At 41.5% G+C, this 13,805-nt stretch overlaps 1 protein-coding gene across 5 annotated transcripts in view; it reads left to right on the top strand.

Annotated features, from left to right (window-relative positions):
- ADCY10 (adenylate cyclase 10) overlaps positions 1–13,805 on the top strand; it is a 4,100,562-nt gene that overhangs the window by 1,119,608 nt on the left and 2,967,149 nt on the right. For all 5 annotated transcript variants that reach the window (XM_078679137.1, XM_078679136.1, XM_078679138.1 and 2 more), the window contains one exon: positions 2,287–2,478. In XM_078679137.1, the coding sequence (XP_078535263.1) occupies positions 2,287–2,478 (192 nt within the window). The remainder of the gene's footprint in view (positions 1–2,286; positions 2,479–13,805) is intronic.

Raw genomic sequence — 13,805 nt, forward strand, 5'->3', positions numbered from 1 at the left:
TAAAGCTGCTTTTTGCTTATTATATTTCTAACACTGTGGCACTGTTTTCCAATTTGAGCTCTGACAACCATAACATTACCTCACTGTAAGGTCCTGTGTATTTACTCTGTGTTAGGGACATTGTTGCTTTACTTTAATCTCCCCCTGTCCCGCATTGGATAGTAAGGGGACCTCCTTTGTTTTCCTCTGAGTGGATGGACTTTATGGTGGCAGGCATTTTGTTTCTGCAGTGATGACGGGCCATATGATTAGCATTGGTCCTTTGGATAAGATCAGGAGGTGTTGATGAGGTTTGGGGTCTGGTTGTTGTAAATGCTGGTGATTTTGTTGCTGAGGAATAGAGAGATATTGTTGCCGAGGTCCAGTGAGAGGTTGATTGAGTTGGAGATGGTAGATGGTGAAGTGAAAGCTTTTACAATAACCAAGATTTCTTTACTTCTGTTGGTGCTGGCATCAATGCTTTCCACCAGAACAGCACATTTTGTGGTACAGATAATTTGGTGGTTTCGGAGGATTTAACTGTGCTTCTGTCTGCATTGTCCTGACTCATTCTCAATTTACGCTCCTGTTGTTTTCAGTGGCGTTTTATCAGTCTGAGTTCCTCTGTGTACTGACTGTCCTGGGGTTTGCATCTTGTTGCATTGCTCTGTTTGAGGGCACCAGGGAGTTGGCACAGGAGGGGTTTATCTGTTGACATTCTTGATGGCTTTGGTGAGGCTGTTGCTGTGTTTAGGCTAGTGGGTGTTCAGAGTGGTGTTCCACTCCTTCTGAGTGATGCTGTTCTAGTTTCAGCATGCTGGTCTGGCAGTGGTGCGTGTTCATTGGACAGGGACGGGGATACTGAACAACATGGAGTGTGCTTTGTTCGGGGAAATGGTATGGGATCTTAAACTCAGATGTTGTTGAAGTTAGTTAAAATAGGGGCAGGAGTTGTCCTGCGACTTGGGTATTACCTTTCTCGTTAGGTGAGACCCAGGCATCCAAGGTCTTCAATCGCTGTTTGTGAGCTGGGGTCAGTGTGTGGTCTTTCAGTGGGAAGTTCAGGTCTCGGAGTAGAATGTCATTGCTAGCATCAGGGGAGAATGCTGCAACAAAGTTCATTATGGTGTTAGTGAAGATGGTGCATGGTCTCGGTGGTCTGTAAATGAGAGTGCCCCTTAGGGTGAAATTGGCTGTAACGTGGAGTTGGAATGATAGGTGTGTTTTGTGTGAAGGATTGTGTATCAGTGGATGTGTTGCAGCTGATTGTGTTCTTGTGGATGATGGCCATTCCGCCTCCATGCTTGTGAAGTATGCATTTCCTAGCAATCTTGTATTTGAGTGGGGGCAGGGGATGACTGTGGTGATGTCAAATGCCAATGCAGGGTGCAGCAGGTCCCAGGTCTCTGGTGTGGTTGGTGAGTGAGAGGTTGTTGAACTTACTCTTTTTTAGATTTTCCTCTTTCTGTTACCCCAGTGATATTCCCGTCTCCCCACACACTCTTAGCGCTTTGTGTACCCCAGTGGGGTCTTGGTCCAGTTCAGAATTTTTGATATGTTTGTGTAAACATTCTTCCTGAATGGTGCCCCTGGGGGGGCGGGGGGGAGTAAAGCATGTATGGCCCACATAGTATTCAAAGATGTTTTCTTACTTATTAGTGCAGCCCCTCCCTGAATCTCGGGCCACCTTGAAGTCACAAGGACTTCACGGAATGCCGCCTATTCGGGGAAATAATCTTACCTAGTGGAATGGCTTCTGAAGTTCTTAAAGAGGGACAAGATTGAACCTTTTAATCATTCGAATGGGGCCCATTCCTGAATCTCAGGCCGTTGAACTTGCTATGATATTATTAAAAGTCTCCCTTTCAAGGGAGCTGTCTGTATGGCAACTGACCCATATAAGGAGGGACTGGATTGATCTTTGCAATTATTTGCTCGAATTGCCTGTGAACTCCCTCTTTGCACTTTATATCACTTTGTTTCTTTAGATAACTTTTTAAAACTTCTTTTCAGATAAGTAACACAATATATATTAGTCTATTTCAACCAGGCATGGCTTGATATGTCTGTTTTTTGTTGCTTTTGTTCTGATGAGCTTAATGTTGTGGTTTTAATGATTTTAAATAAGGATGCAAATATCTATCTATCTATCTATCTATCTATCTATCTATCTATCTATCTATCTATCTATCTATCTATCTATCTATAGTGTGATTGCAAAGCCCTACTCTATCTGATTGTGTCTCATGTGTTAGGAGTTGCAGATTCTTTTGTCTGACCTTGTGTTCCTCTCACTGTGCTCTTCAGATTGACGACTATCAGCCCTTGGAGTTTCTATCAGAGATGAGACCAGTGACCATCATGTTCCTAAATCTGCAGTTTAAGGAGAGTGCTAAAATTGAGCATCAGTGCCAGGCCATGCAGGATACAAGCAATGTCATAATTAAACTGATCCGCAGATACAATGGCAGGATCAACAAGGTCTTCATGTTCGACAAGGTACAGTTCAGGTTGGTTCAGGAGCACAATAAGGAGGTGTAAAGGGACTGTCTGAAAAGAAGTAATAGCTTGATGATTGAGAAAGTTATTACCAGGGAGACTGAGAGTCTGGTTAGAGCATAAGTTTGTATTATGTTGAAGTTGCTGAGTAATATCATTACGAGGCCCTATGTGAGAAGCGACAAAAGTGATTCACTTATTCTGCCTTGGGTCTCTGCTCATAACAATGTGACAGAGTAAAGTCAAGCGAGACACAGACTGCACACAGCTTACATCCGTTGGCTGCTATGAGATACTATGCATATAACATAAGGAGGTTTTGGTGACTATAGACCTCCACCTTGTAAATATATTTAAAGCAGTAAGAAAGTTGATGTGATGTCACAATTAAAGTCCAACCAACCTTATTAGTAGTATCTCAGGTTTTTTTTTTTTATTGTGAGCCCATCAGTTCTTCCATGTAGATAAAAAAAATGTACAATGTCAAGCAGCCAGTCTTCTATTTGAATAACTTGTGTTTTTCTTAAGAAAAAGCAACCTTTTACAGCTTCTACGGGGCTTGTGCTCTAGTCCAACGATCTTGATAATGTCAAAATGGACTGCTTTACAAATACACAATCACAAATATCCAGGGCAGTTATGAGTCAATGCAACTCTGTCACCTATCTAATATATTAGTGAGCCAATAAGTCCTTATTTACCTTTATGGGTCCTCTCAAGTTGTGTTTCTTCATTCGATCCATCCTCCAACTCCAGGTACGATCTAGGGAAGAGATAAAGGACAAATATCTGTCTGGATGGCCTGCTTATAGTCAACCTTTTGGCAGGTTGTTGTTCTGCAGAATAATTTATTTATGCTTTGTATGGCCAGTCCTGAAGCTGGTGAAGGGGCACCTGCAATCATATGCTATATTAAAAGGATACAAAATGCCAGCCAATATTTGGCAGATCTCTTCAACCACTGGTATTGAGGGCCTGGCTTTGTGGGGTTGATGGAGGCTGCCTGAAAGGCAAAACTATTAAAAGGGCTATTGTTCACCTCACATTCAACAAGGAGCTCATAAATTATATATATATATTTTTTTTTTTATCCAATTACCGCTCCGGTGCTAGAGCCCACCAAAAAGAGAAAAACGGACTCTTCAATTGCTTTCGTTCACTGCTGGCAACAGTGACTTTTATTAATCCATATATACGCAATTCATGCGGACAAGATGACGCGTTTCGGCCAGCGGGGTGGACTTGCTCACATACATGCGTTGCTTGAAAAGTGAATTTAAATACACAAGTGACAAGTTCACGTGACTGAAAGAACTACCATCATGATGAACAGTGAAAAAATACTTGTTACAGGTGAAAACTACAGAAGTCGAACTAACATTAAGATGCATGATGTTTGTTGCCAAATGAAATGGTTCAGAACAGAAAAATGCATTGAAAAATGAATTGAACTATGCATGGCTATGGTGTAATTAGATGACATATGAACTGATATTATTTATCTAGGGATCATCAATTGTCATCAACATAGCTGTAGGGGAAAAATAAACATGGATAAACGGAGCCGTGTGTCTTGGATTAACGCTCACTTGATTGAGGACAATATTCACAGAATTTTACAAAATGTACAATATTTACAGTATTTACAATGTGTGAGCCCACAAGTTAGACTATATACAGCGTGGTCAACTGAATATCTCATTTCAGTAAATTCAAAATTAAATAAATAAATATGTGTGTATATATATATATATATATATATATATATATATATATATATATATATATATATATATATCAAATCGCTGCTCCACACAAAACTCCTTTCGTCAGGTTTGCATGAAAAACACGAGCCCAAAAGTTGCATCCACAGGTTTATTTTACAAAGTTGGCAACAGAAATAACTCGACGCGTTTCGGGAAGTTTCCCTTGCTCACGAGTCAAGTTGTGTGCATTTCATTGGGTAAATAAAGGGTCATGTGTCAAAATAACATAAACAAAAGACTACTGTGATTTATGTAAACAAAGCGGTAGTAGGGAATGTTTTCCAAATGTAACATATATGCAATGCAAATCACCGTTATTACCACACTAATAACCAATCATTTATATAGTATTAATTCGTTGCAATTCTAAAGTAATTTTAAAGTAAGAGACCATGCATTTCTGAATTTATAAGACACAATTCTCATGTGTGCAGTCGGCTATTCTGATGAATGCTGTTATCACCTTATATTAAATCAATGGCCAGCGCTATGCGCTTCAATCATGCCAAAGTTAATTCGTGATTTCCGCATAAACCTCATCAGAGTTACTATTCATAAGTAAAATGAAAAATGAAAAGAATAAAGCCCCTGTGGGCATACTTATTTCAACAATTAGCCTTATACTGCTCATGGATTCTACAGTCTCAGAAATGTCTTTGCAAATACAATTCAGCCCATGTGGGCATAAGTTACTACACCATTGCCTTGAACATATGCGTGTGGCAGACTGCATTAAATTCCACTTTCAGAAGATTCCACATTCCCTGAAAAATAACAAACATAAACACAAACTAATTATACTTCAAAACACACAAACATGATATTTATACAGAGTTTAAAAAGAGAGTATTTACAAATATCAGGCACATATGTCATTATCAACTACTCGAGATTATATCAGGACAAACTCTAGGGCACTTCAAAAGAGCAAAACTATATCAGATTACATTCATCATTAACCCAAATGTACTTCCATTTCTTCATCGTTATTATGTCCTAGAGGCGCCATGGTTTTGTACCTGATTATAAATTTCGACTCCAGTCTCCTTAGACACTGTTGTCTGTTTCCACCTCTTTCATTATGTTTTATTGTGTCCAAGACACAGAAACTTAACAAATCTGGATTCTGATTGTGATGACTATGAAAATGTCTTGCTATGGGATAGGTCTTGTCCATGTTTTTAATCGCACGCAAATGTTCCAGTATGCGTAATTTAGCCTTTTTAATTGTGCTGCCTATATAAGCCTTCTTACATGGGCAGAACAATGCATAAACAGCGTAGTCAGTATTGCACGATGTGTGTTCCTGAACTACAAATGGTTCTGCTGCCGAAGACAAAATTGCTACTTTTACATTGCGGCTGTTTTTGCAGGCTTTACAGTTTCTGCAAGTAAAAAATCCCTGTACACTTGGTAATGTGCTTTTGTTCGGTTCTATAGCTTTACATAGTTGGTCTTTTAACGACCTGGCTCTCCTAAATGTGACTTGTGGGGATGTTTCAACACAGGTCGTTATGTCTAGGTCCGAATGCAATACTGGCCAGAATTTGTTGAGGCTCTTCCTCAATAAAAACGCCTTACTGCTGTACGTTGTGATGAACCTTGTTTTGGTTTCTACCTCAGTTTTTTCAGGTTGTTTTTCAAGTAGGGATTCTCTGCTCCTTCCTGCAACAACCTTTTGGGCATTTACAATCGTTTTGTGCGGGTACCCTCTTGCTGCAAATCTGCTGCACATTACTTTCTCCTCTAAGGAATAAGCGCTGCTAGTACTGCAGTTGCGCTTAGCCCGTAGTAATTCCCCTACTGGGATGCTCTGAATAAGGGAACTCTGATGGCAACTACGTGCGTGTAACAGACTGTTTCCTGATGTTGCTTTCCTAAACAGTTCACTCTCCAGCTTATTGTCTTTGACCAGCAGTTTCAGATCCAAAAATTCTAATGAATTCTTTGACCAATGGCTTGTAAATTTCAAATTGAACGTGTTTTCATTCAGCATGTGTACAAAATCAGAAGCGTGTTCCTCAGTGCCCTCCCAGATCACGAAAATGTCATCTATGTACCGCATCCACTTGATTGCGTGCTTTTTGTACATAGATGATCGGTACGTGATTTCCTCCTCCCAGTACCCCATGAAGAGACCCGCAAAGCAAGGAGCAAAGCAGGTCCCCATGGAAGTACCGAGAGTTTGCTTGAAGACTTTATTGTCAAACAAAAAATATGTTTGGGTAAGGCATGTATGCATCATTTGTATAAGCATTTGTGTGTGATGCAAATATGACACTGATCTCCTAGCCAGAAAATGTCTACAAGCATCTAGGCCTTGCTGGTGGGGGATGCTCGTGTAGAGGCTTACTACGCCTAATGACAGGAGTGAATAGCTATCTTTCCATTCAATAGTTTTGATTTGCCTCAAAAAATCACCAGAGTCTCTTACGTACGATGGCAGATTCTGTACTGCATTCTGCAGGAAATGATCTACGTATTTCGAAGTGTTCTCTAAACAACTCCCGTTGGAGGAAATTATCGGCCTACCCGGGAGATTTGTACTGCTCTTGTGTATCTTTGGTAAAAGATACATAGCTGGTAGTTTAGGGAATTTACATTCTAAAAATTTTAATTCCTCTTCTTCAATCACTTCCGTTAACTTCCATTGTGAAAGTTGTAGGTTATATGCTTTCAAGGAGTTCTCATTCTCCATTCTGTTACTCCTGCAGTAAGTGGTGGGATCTGACAACTGTCTCAGGCCCTCTGCTATATAATCTGACCTTGATTGCACAACCACATTACCCCCCTTGTCAGATTTTTTAATGACTATTTTGGGGTCATTCTGGAGGCTATCTAATGCTTTTCTTTGTGTCTGCGTAATGTTTTTCCAACCTCTATGTTTTTTGTCATTGGCTATGTGTTGCAGCTCTATACACAAACCTTTTTCAAACACATCCACTACATAATTTTTTATCGGTGGCAAAAACACAGATTTTGGCTTGAACCCGCTTTTTACACTTAAGCCCAATGGTATTCCTTCGGCTTTCAGACTTTCAAAAGGGTCAGTACTAGAATTAACTTCATCAGATAAAACATTTAGACAATGTGCGAGTTCCACCTCTGCAATACTCAGATGGCTCGGTTTTATATTTACTGAAACTGGTGTATCAGACACTTTCGTGGTATACCATTTCTTTAGTTTTAATTTTCTCGTAAATAAAAACAAATCAATCTTACTTTGCGTATAATTAAAAGAATTGGAGGGGCAAAAAGTCAAACCCATGGAAAGTAAATCTACCACTTGTGTAGTCAGTTCTCTTGATGACAGGTTGATGACTGTTTTTCTATCCATTATTTCGGCTTCAACTGGCCCCTTGTGCGCGTTCCCACTGGGCTTCCTAGTTCTCCTAGAGTTGAGATATTTTTGTTTTTGCCTCCTCTGTTTCCTCTTCCGCGTCTTCGATAGTTTTGTCTGTTGTTTCCCTGTTTGTCTTTCATTACCATGGTGAACTCTGTTAAAACATTGGTTTTTACACCTGTGAAATGGGTGTCGACAGAAACATCACTGCCACTTGTCGCGCTAGCATTTGATTGTCCATCCTCCTCAGGTTGATTTTGAACAGTGCTCAAATTATCAGATGGTAATGTATTTCCAGTTGTTTGCTGCATAGCAGCCCTCAAGGTGTCGTACTTCTTTGCAAATGTTAATATCTGTCCCCTTTGGTAATCAATTAGATCTCTTTGAAATGTTCTTTGTTTCCTGTTCTTTATATCATCCTCTATCTTACTTAGATTGACCTCCATTTTATCCATCTCATTTTTAAATTCATCTTCACTGCAGATCTTTTTCAATTCCTCAGTGCATTCGTCAATTTCAGCACAGAATTTTTCTACATCTTTTGCAGCATGTTTGACTAACATGCGTAGCATATTCAATGAGCACTGATGATTGTTTTCTGCCCATTCCGTTATTAACTCCGGGTCTGGATTCTGGAAGGTCGGGGTAACAAAGATTCTCAATCCTCTTGGAATCCTGGACACATCTATGTATTTTTGTAAGGTGGTATTTTCCCACCACTTGTTTTGCTTGCCTTTCAGCGCTCTCCAAAGCCTGTCCCAAAGTACTCTCTTTGTTGACATGGATAAACGGAGCCGTGTGTCTTGGATTAACGCTCACTTGATTGAGGACAATATTCACAGAATTTTACAAAATGTACAATATTTACAGTATTTACAATGTGTGAGCCCACAAGTTAGACTATATACAGCGTGGTCAACTGAATATCTCATTTCAGTAAATTCAAAATTAAATAAATAAATATGTGTGTGTATATATATATATATATATATATATATATATATATATATATATGTGTATATATATATATATATATATATATATATATATATATATATATATATATATATATATATATATATATATATAATAGACCGCAGACAGCACCCGTGTATGAGTGCGTGAACAGGGTGCAACAGGAGCGAGAATATAATATATATATATACATGTGTGTATATCCTAGTTCTGGGTAGCACCATGTTCCATAGGAAAAGCGCTTATTGACTTACCTATATCTTTGGTGTCACATGACAAATCTACACAACGTTTTCCAAAAATTGCTGCAATTCTTGTTGCACTTGGAAAGTTTTGGGGTGATCAATAAAGCGGAGGCAGAGGAAAGGGAGGATTAAAATTAAGTGTGTTTCCCACGTTAATTCCCATGGGAGATTAGAACACGACTACAGCCCGAACCACTGGACGGAATTACCCCCAATTTGGCAAAAAAACCGATGGATTTGGTTGCACAGATTACGCTTTTATTTATTTGATGTAAATCTGTTCAGTAGTTGTTGAGAAATTAAAGGAAACCCAAACATGCATGTCTACAATCGCAACAAATTTGAGAATAATATTACGCTCGTGCAGAGCTCTGATTGGCGCCAACACTTCAACCAGGAATTGTTGGCAGCCATCTTGGGACTCAGCTTCGGCCGAATTCCCTAAAAAAAATTTCAAAAATAAATAAAAAAAGGGGGCAGGGTACCAATACCAACACCTTCTATCTGGAGTAATGGTGTCCCAGAGGGACCCTGCCTGGGCAAAATGCATAACAAAAAAAAATGTCCGCCAATTCACAAAATTCGTGGCAAAAATTGAAAAAAAGAACAAACTGCAGCAGCGTCTAAAGAAAGAGGCACAGCCACTATGAAAGTGGTCTCGCATTTTCAAGAGTTTGAGCTATTGGCATTTGAAATAACAATTTCTTTTTTATATGTGTTGGTTTTGAAAACACATCGATAAAATGCATTGTCATTTACAATGCCAATAGCTTAAACTCTCGCAAATGCAAGACCAATTGTATTGCAAATGCTTGTTTAATACAGTTCAGGGGAGGTGATTTATTATTAGCAGGAGCCCTAGTGAAGTGGGGATCCCTGGGATATCAATAAACCCTTGGAAGGGGGGCCTCTGCACCCCCTCCATTTATTTATAACAATCTGCATGCCCAAAGGAACATGGCTCACCTGGGTGCCCATTCCAAAAATTAACATGAACTTTACTAACTTCCCTTCAATGATGCCCCATGTAGGGAATACAAAATATGAAGCATTGTGTAGAGTTTCTGCAAGGTTAAATATTTCATTACTATGTAATATAGAACTTGGAATTATGGCATGAGAATGTATTTTTATGAAGTGGGAGTTGGTTCTAGAGAGAGAGAGATGCTGGAGGTGTCTGCGTGTATCAATAAACTTCTGGATACTCGATGAACCACTGGTGAGTGGTCCTTACACTGGTGATGACATGTTTCTGCGCAGGGGGCAGATAGGGGAGCCCCTCACCCCTAGATAAAGGTAGTAACCTACCACTGGTGCAAACGCTAGAGAGGGGGAGTAGATGGCACCAATGAAGTGTCTATGAAATCTGTCAGATGCAAGTGAAGCGGTGCAAACAGGTGCTGGAGAACCCCTAAGCCCTCCAAAAAAGACGCCAGGGGCCAACATATGAAGAAGGAATATGAATTCCAAAACTAAGAACACAGCAGCAGGACTAAAATGGTCTTGCTCGGTATAAACTCAGCCTGACCTACACACAAGCTACTTTGTGGTAATGACCAGTCAAACAAGCCTGCACAATTTCACTGAAGAAAAACATCAGCTATAAATGGAAATAACTAAAAATAAAACAGTTCCCATTACGAGAGTGCCCCTCCCCTTCCGTCTATAACCTGCCCCATTTACAACACCCCAAAGCTGTGATATTATGTTTACAGGTGGACAATTTAAAATGCAGTTGTTTCCTTTCAGGCATGAGGAATGCAAGCCACGCTGCGTCGAACCCCACCCTAAAGCCATGCAACACTGGGACCACAGCTTAGCTGACTGCGGAGGTTACCATCGAGCTGCAGATATTTCGTTACAGTGACCCGTCCCATCAGCTGAAAGGTATCGGACGCACAGCTGGGGCGGCAGTATCTTAAAACGCAGACCAATCATGCTAACATGAGCCTCCCATTATCGGGCCTCAAACTCATATAGGATAAAAAATGCCCACTGATCCAAGAAAAGAGATGCAGGCTCTCCAGGGAACACGGAAGCCTCTGGGAATGCGGAGTTCGTCTTTGGGAGATGTTCATGAAGTTGAGCTCCCTACGTGTCACCGAGCTTTTCCAATAAAAGTTATAAAACCATGTATGACTTACCCTATGTCCCATGGTGCTCTTTCTGTCAAACACTATCATAAAGGAGAGACGGACGTCAGTACAACGTGAGTTCACGCTTAATTCGCTAAAGTTAATCAAAGCAGCAACATCATAGTTCTGCTCGTCTTCCACTATAAACCTGTGTTGTGAAGGAATACATCACCATAGACACAAAGTCAGCCGGCACACGCTGACGTCTCCGCGTACTGCAGGGCTGCCCGGGCACATGAAGGGGGCCCTCCTAAGAGGGCGGCCCCACTAAGTGCCTCAGGATGGCACACTGTTAGCCTCCGAGTGTTGGGGGGAACCTCGTGGGTCCCCCAGGCCTACGTCACTTCCGGGCAGGAGAAGGCGGGGGGAGAGGTAGTTATACCTCTCCCGCCCACTGAGCACCCTCTTTCTCTTGCTGCTTGGAGTGCGTTTGGGTCATCGATCTCCTGGAGCTGTTCTGTGTTGCGTAGGGAGTGTTTCCTTTGCACCCCCTCGGGGAGATGGCTGCTAGCCCGGCCATTGCCGTGGCTGCAGGCGCTTGGTTGGGCAGGACAGCTCCAGGGGCTTAGGGTTCTCCTCCGTGTGGCGGGGTCCGGGAGCCTTTGTTGTGGTGAGTGCCTTTCACGTACCACCGACACCAAGCTTGGCCACGGTGCAATTTGTACCAAGTTGGCCGCCTACCACCATTGCCTGGGTATGGAGCTGGTAGGGAGGGGCCAAGGCTCCTGGTGTGTGGCCACCCCCGTAGGGGCGTGTGTCACGCTGCCGGTCTAAGTTTGACTAGGTTGGGCTCATCAGGTGGCCGGTTGGTTCCCCATGGGACACGCTGGCTCCACCTGGTCTAACGACGCGCGGGAGTCTGATCGCGCTTGTAGCGGCATAGCATGGTTAGTCTTACTTGTCTCTGGCTTATCGGGGGTCAGTGCTTTGATGTGCGCCATAGCAGGATCCTTGTTTCTGGGTGGCACCATCGGTTCTCCACACCCTGGGACACGCCAGTGCGTAGTATCTAGGGGGGGTCTGGGCGTTTGTTTGTCGCGGAGGCTAGAGGCGGAGCTCTGTCGGGCAGGCACAGGTTTCCTGCACATATTCAGCCCAGTGTTGCGGTGCAGCACGGGGCCTTTTTTTAGCACACTATAGTTTGGAGGCGGGTGGTTTCCGTCGCGAGGTACACTTAGCTAGTACAGGGTATTTTAATACTTTTGAAGCCTGACAGGTTTGCTGGACGTTTCAGGTGGGGGTCAGTATGACTGCCCAGTGCTGCAGAGGGCCTCCGTTTTATTAAGTAAAGGGTATTCCGATATGCTGAAGGGGCAGTGTGCTTTCCACCGACATCTCTAGCGCTCGAGAGTTTCGGTTTCATTTTGCATGAGGAAGCGCTGGAATTTCGAGAGGGGAACCCCCCTCCCTTTTGTACCTGTCCCGGGCATGTCTGGGCCGGGGGAAACAACCTTTACAACGCAACTTTTACAACGCACTACCATTACAACGAAACTTTTACAACGCAAAAACTTTTACAACGCATACCATTACAACGCATGTTTTTACAACGCAAGTACTTTTACAACGCATGCCATTACAACGTAAGTATTGGTAAGTATATAATTATATTTAATATTTTATATGTTTGGTTTTTTTTTAAGTTTTCAGTTTTGGGGTAAAGGGGTATTTTTAGGGTTCAGGGTCAGTTTTCAGTTTTTAGGTAAAGGGGTATTTTTAGGGTTCAGGGTCAGTTTTCAGTTTTTGGGTAAAGGGGTATTTTTAGGGTTCAGGGTCAGTTTTCAGTTTTTGGGTAAAGGGGTATTTTTAAGGTTCAGGGTCAGTTTTCAGTTTTTGGGTAAATGGGTATTTTTAGGGTTCAGGGTCAGTTTTCAGTTTTTGGGTAAAGGGGTATTTTTAGGGTTCAGGGTCAGTTTTCAGTTTTTGGGTAAAGGGGTATTTTTAGGGTTCAGGGTCAGTTTTCAGTTTTTGGGTAAAGGGGTATTTTTAGGGTTCAGGGTCAGTTTTGGGTTTTTGGGGTACAGGGGTATTTTTAGGGTTCAGGGACAGTTTTGGGTTTTTGGGGTACAGGGGTATTTTTAGGGTCAGGGACAGTTTTCAGTTTTTGGGTAAAGGGGTATTTTTAGGGTTCAGGGTCAGTTTTGGGTTTTTGGGGTACAGGGGTATTTTTAGGGTTCTGGGTTAATTTGGTTTTTTTTGGGGTACAGGGGTACAGGGTAAAAAAAAATTTAAATTAATTAAATTAAATTAAATTATATTAATTACAATTAATTTAAAATAAAAAAAATATTATATACTTACCAATACTTACGTTGTAATGGTATGCGTTGTAAAGGTATTTGCGTTGTAAAAACATGCGTTGTAATGGTATGCGTTGTAAAAGTTTTTGCGTTGTAAAAAATTCGTTGTAACGGTATGCGTTGTAAAAGTATGCGTTGTAACGTCATACATCCCTGGGCCGGCATCCTTGGATGACGGTGTGAAGTTGTAGATCTTCACCTACATTCAATGAAGGCACCGATGCTTTTATGGTGGGGAAAGCGTATTTCTCCAGTATTAGGGGTGTCTTTCATAGATTCACATGCTTGAATATCCCCCGTCGTCGAAGTGGGAGTCCCACGGTACATAAAATAGCAGTATATATGCATGTATACATGAAAAATATAACTAATAAAAATATACATACATATAGTGCAGTAAATTGTAAATTCTAAAAGTACCATAGAACACAATAGGCCCATTGAAAAGCCTAAGGGAGAACTCACTTTAGTAGCATATCAGAGTCATTATGTGTTGGATCACATTCCAGCCAATCAGGCTGTAGCCTCCTCTAGAACCTTCTCCTCAGAAGCCCAAGTCCTCA

This window comes from Lissotriton helveticus, chromosome 3_1 (genome assembly GCF_964261635.1).
Source record: "Lissotriton helveticus chromosome 3_1, aLisHel1.1, whole genome shotgun sequence".
In the NCBI taxonomy this organism is placed as follows: Eukaryota; Metazoa; Chordata; class Amphibia; order Caudata; family Salamandridae; genus Lissotriton; species Lissotriton helveticus.